The sequence below is a fragment of the Octopus sinensis genome, linkage group LG28, assembly GCF_006345805.1.
Source record: "Octopus sinensis linkage group LG28, ASM634580v1, whole genome shotgun sequence".
Classification (NCBI taxonomy): Eukaryota; Metazoa; Mollusca; class Cephalopoda; order Octopoda; family Octopodidae; genus Octopus; species Octopus sinensis.
In genome coordinates, this window is record NC_043024.1 from 19,816,853 (window position 1) to 19,821,852 (window position 5,000).

At 36.5% G+C, this 5,000-nt stretch overlaps 1 protein-coding gene across 1 annotated transcript in view; it reads left to right on the forward strand.

Annotated features, from left to right (window-relative positions):
- LOC115225742 (roundabout homolog 2-like) overlaps positions 1-5,000 on the forward strand; it is a 571,297-nt gene that overhangs the window by 517,422 nt on the left and 48,875 nt on the right. Inside the window, exon 21 of the mRNA XM_036514525.1 lies at positions 154-224. Within this exon, the coding sequence (XP_036370418.1) occupies positions 154-224 (71 nt within the window). The remainder of the gene's footprint in view (positions 1-153; positions 225-5,000) is intronic.

Below are 5,000 nucleotides of genomic sequence, written 5' to 3' on the forward strand. Positions count from 1 at the left end.
TTTGATATTGTGTTTAAACATTTACCAAGAAATTAACAGGGGTCTTTTCACAAGCAAGTGACCCTTAAAAAAAAATAAAAGAAAATTAAAAGATTAAATAAAATATAGAAATTCTTGTTCCAATCATGACATTTGTCTTTGCTTACATTGCAGCCCCGACAGGGAGTCCCCAGAACCTAATTGCAAAGAGCTCGTCTCCAACCAAGATAGAGGTGTTCTGGAATGTAAGTCTAATTCCCTCTTTTCTTCCTTTCTTTCCTGCTTATTCCTCTCCCCATTTTTCTTCTCTAATCAAGCACCCCCTTCTCTCTCTCTCCCATACTCATTTTCTCTCTCTTACTCTCTCTCTCTTTTTTACTCTTTCTCTCTTACCTTTTCTTTCTCTCACTCTCTCTCTCTCTCTCTTGCTGTCTCTCTCTCTCCCATATTCTTTTTTCTCTTTTACTCTTTCTCTCTTACCCTTTCTCTCTCTGTCTCTGTCTCTCTCTATTTCTGTCTCTCTCCCATACTCGTTTTCTCTCTCTTACTCTCTCTCTCTTTTTCTCTTTCTCTCTTACCCTTTCTTTCTCTCTCTCTCTCTCTCTCTCTCTCTCTCTGCTGTCTCTCTTCCATACTCATTTTCACTCTCTCTTACTCTTTCTTTCTCTCTCTTACTCTTTCTCTCTTTTACTCTTTCTTTCTCTCTCTCTTTTACTATTGTCTCTTACTATTTCTCTCTCTCTCTCTTAGCTTTGTCTCTTACCCTCTCTGTCTCACACTTTCTTTCTGCTTCATACTCTCTCTCTTCCTCTCTGTCTTACTCTCTTTCTCTCTTCTAGATTTGTCTCACCCTCTCTCTCTCTCTCTCTCTCTCTCTCTCAGTTTTAGCTATTCATTCATCCTTTTTCTTTTCTTTTCTTTAACTTGTTTCAGTCATTTGACTGCGGCCATGCTGCAGCACCGCCTTTAGTCGAGCAAATCGACCCCGGGACTTATTCTTTGTAAGCCCAGTACTTATTCTATCGGTCTCTTTTGCCGAACTGCTAAGTAACGGGGACGTAAACACACCAGCATCGGTTGTCAAGCAATGCTAGGGGGGACAAACACAGACACACAAACATACACACACACACACATATATATATATACATATATACGACAGGCTTCTTTCAGTTTCCGTCTTCCAAATCCACTCACAAGGCATTGGTCAGCCCAGGGCTATAGCAGAAAACACTTGCCCAAGATGCCATGCAGTGGGACTGAACCCGGAACCATGTGGTTGGTTAGCAAGCTACTTACCACACAGCCACTCCTCTCACCATCTCTTCAGAAAATAAGCAGTATTGTTTATTTTCAATATTCTGTGAAAAGATGTCTGCTGGTCATAGGGAGATATTACCTTGCTAGGAAAACAGGTGAGGGTTGGTGACAGGAAGGGCACCTGGTCTCAATGAAATCCATCTGACCCATGCTGACATAGAAAAAAGGGATGTTAACCCTTTCATTACTGTATTTCTGTTGAGATGCTCTGTGTTTCTTTCAATTAATTTTAAATATAACATAGAATTTAGTAAAATAACTTGGTTATCATTAAGCTAGTGTTAGGAACATAAATTGTGACTAAGGTTTGGTGAAAGATTTTAATTTAGAACTTATGAAAACAAGACATTTATACTACTGAGCCAGAGGTGGTTTCAGCTGAGTTGGTATCAAATGGGTTAAGAATTGTTTCTCTATTATATATTTTAACCCTTTCATTACCATATTTATTTTGAGGTGCTCTGCGTTTCTTTCAACTATTTTAAATATAACAGAGAATTTAGTAAAATAACTTAGTTATCATTCAGCTAGTGTTAGGAACATAAATTGTGACTATGGTTTGGTGGAAGATTTGAATTCAAAACTTATGGAAACAAAACAGTTGGTAACGGAAGGGTTAAAGCGGTGACATGAATGTTCTTGATTATTTTTGAAATTTCTGTTCATAACTACCTCATATTCTTTAATAAAAGAAAAAAATTAACTGCTACTGTAATACTGTAAATTAATCACATTTAAATTAAGGCATTGAATTCCAATTTTATTTCAGGAACTTTCACAGTTTTGTTCCTAATACCAATGTTATTTTATTAAATCCATCCAAATTCTTGAATATTTTCAAAAAATTCTGCTAAGGACCAATAGTGGTTCTGCTTTCCATTGAACTACATCTAAATTAAAACTTTTGTCTCTAATTTTTATCAAAGAAACAGTTACTTGAATATTCCAAAACATAACAATGAAAAGATTTAGCAAACTTATTAAATTCTTCCAAATTTTTAGTTGTTTTCAAAATTCCTCCAAGACCAATTTTGGATTTAGGATACAATGTTACGTTTCTATAATAAATTAATATTTTCTATCATAATTTTATCTCAGGAACTTTCGCAAAGTTATGGATTTAGCACCAGTTTTATAATTCAGAAAACCAGTTAATAAATCTCTCCAAATTCTTGAAAATTTTCAAAAAAATTCTGCATGGAACTAAAGCCAGTTCAAAGCCACCCATTGTATATTAATCATATTTAAATTAAAATATTTATTCTTAATTTTTTTTCTAAGGAACATTTTCTTAAATTATGTTCTAAACACAATACGGAAGAAAGTTAGAAAATTTATTAAATTCTTCTAAAATTTGGGTTATTTCCAAAACTCTTTCCAAGACCAACTTTGCTTTTGCTTTTATGGTATAAAGCTACATTTCTTTTATTCTTTCACTTGTTTTGGTCAATTGACTGTGGCCATGCTACAGCATCAGCTTGAAGGGTTTTAGTTGTATGAATCCACCCCAGGGTTTATTTTTTAAAGCCTAGTCCTTATTTTGTCTTTTGCTGAACTGCTAAGTTACAGGACAGGTGGTGGTGGGGAACAAACACACACACACACACACACACACATACATACATGCTTATATATATATATATATGGCACGTAAAAATACCATTCGAGCATGATTGTTACCTACGCCACCTTACTGGCACTTGTGCTGGTGGCACGTGAAAAAACATTCGAGCAAGGTCATTGCCAGTGCTGCTGGACTGGCTCCTGTGCAGGTGGCACATGAAAAGTACCATTTGAGCGTGGCCAGTACTGCCTGACTGAACCTTGTGCCAGTGACATGTAAAAGCACCCACTACACTCTTCGAGTGGTTGGCATTAGGAAGGGCATCCAGCAGTAGAAGCTCTGCCAGATCAGATTGGAGCCTGGAGCAACCATCTGGTTCACCAGACCTCAGTCAAATCATCCAACTCATGCTAGCATGGAAAGCGGATGTGAAACGATGATGATGATATATATATATGATGGGCTTCTTTCAGTTTCTGTCTACCAAGTCCACTCACAAGTCTTTGGTTAGCCCAAGGCTATAGTGGAAAGACACTTGGCCAAGGTGCCACACAGTGGGACTGAACATGGAGCTATGGGTTTGGAAAGTAAGCTTCTTACCACACACCTGCTTTTCTTTTATAATTTTACCTTAGAAGCTACCATTTACTTATGTTGCCAATTTAATTCTTGTGAAAACCATATTACTTCAGTCCTTTGTATATTATCCAATCACCTCATTCTTGGTCTATTCCAAGGTCTTCTGCATCTTGGTTCAGCTTGATGAATCTGCCTTATAATTCTTTCCTGCGACATTCTACTCACATGTCTGCAGTACCAGAACTGTGGTCTTTCAATGCAGACAAGGAGTGGCTCAACCTGGAGAGACCAAACCCATCTATTGAAAATTAATCTTTATATATAAAAGTGAGGTTGTGTGCTGTCTGTCTCCTACAATTTAGATTCCTAACTACTCCCATATTTTGCGGTCCAGTTTAACCAAAACCGGGTATCTTATAGTCGTGATTCATATCGAGCCCTTCTGGGTATTAGCGCACGTCTACGATGAGTCTACAATCTTTAAAAAAATTTGCCATCATTTTTTTTCCATGTTAATGCATTTTTTTCGCTATTATATAAGGGAAGTAACTCTCTAAAATGTCTACGATGAGTCAACGATTAAAAAAAAAAATTTACCATAATTTTTTTTCCATTTTTAATGCATTTTTTTGCTATTTTTTGGCTATAACTCTCTAAAAATGCTTATATAGTTATTTCCCTTACAAACCCGAGCAACGCCGGGCGATACTGCTAGTTACATTTAAATTAAATCATTCCATCTTAATTTTTACCTTTTACTATGTTCCAAGAACTACCTGAATGAGAAGAAAGTTATTTTAACAAATCCTTCCAAATTCTTGGATATTTTCAAAATCCTACTCAAGACCACTCCTAGTTCTTTGATGGAAAAACAAATGGCAAAAGTCATCTATCGTGAATTATATTTAAATTAAAGCATTCAGTCCTAATCTTATCAAAGAATCTTTTGCTATATTCATAAATCAGTTGAAGAACGGGAAAAAAATGTAGTTATTTTTAATAAATGACTTCAAATTTTTCACTATTTTAAAATTCTACTTATATAATTTTGGTTCCAACAAGCAATTTAGCTAGTTAAGAAAATCTCTATGAGAGACGAAAACAGTGACTATACTAAGGATTAATGTTTAATACTACTTCAACATGACTGCTTTGCAGAAACTAATGTTACTACCATTTTAACCCCAGGAGGACACCTCCTCCAGCTGGTTATTCAATGCAGTCTGCACCCAATAGATATCGTAAGCCGGGTCCCGTTGCTGGAAGAGGGTAAGGATTTGCTACCTTGCAACCTTGCTTGCAATATATAAAATTAAATAAATAAATAAATGTGCCTTTTTAAAGACTAGCCAGGCTCATGGGTCCGGTTTCCCAGTTTCTATGGCATATGTGTTCCCCCCAGCTGGATGAGACGCCAGTCAATTGCAGCGTTACTCATTTTTGCCAGCTGAGTGAACTGGAGCAACGTGAAAATGAAGTGTTTTGCTCAAGAACACAGTGCGTCGCCCAGTCCAGGAATCGAAACCACAATCTTACGATCATGATGCTGACACCCTAA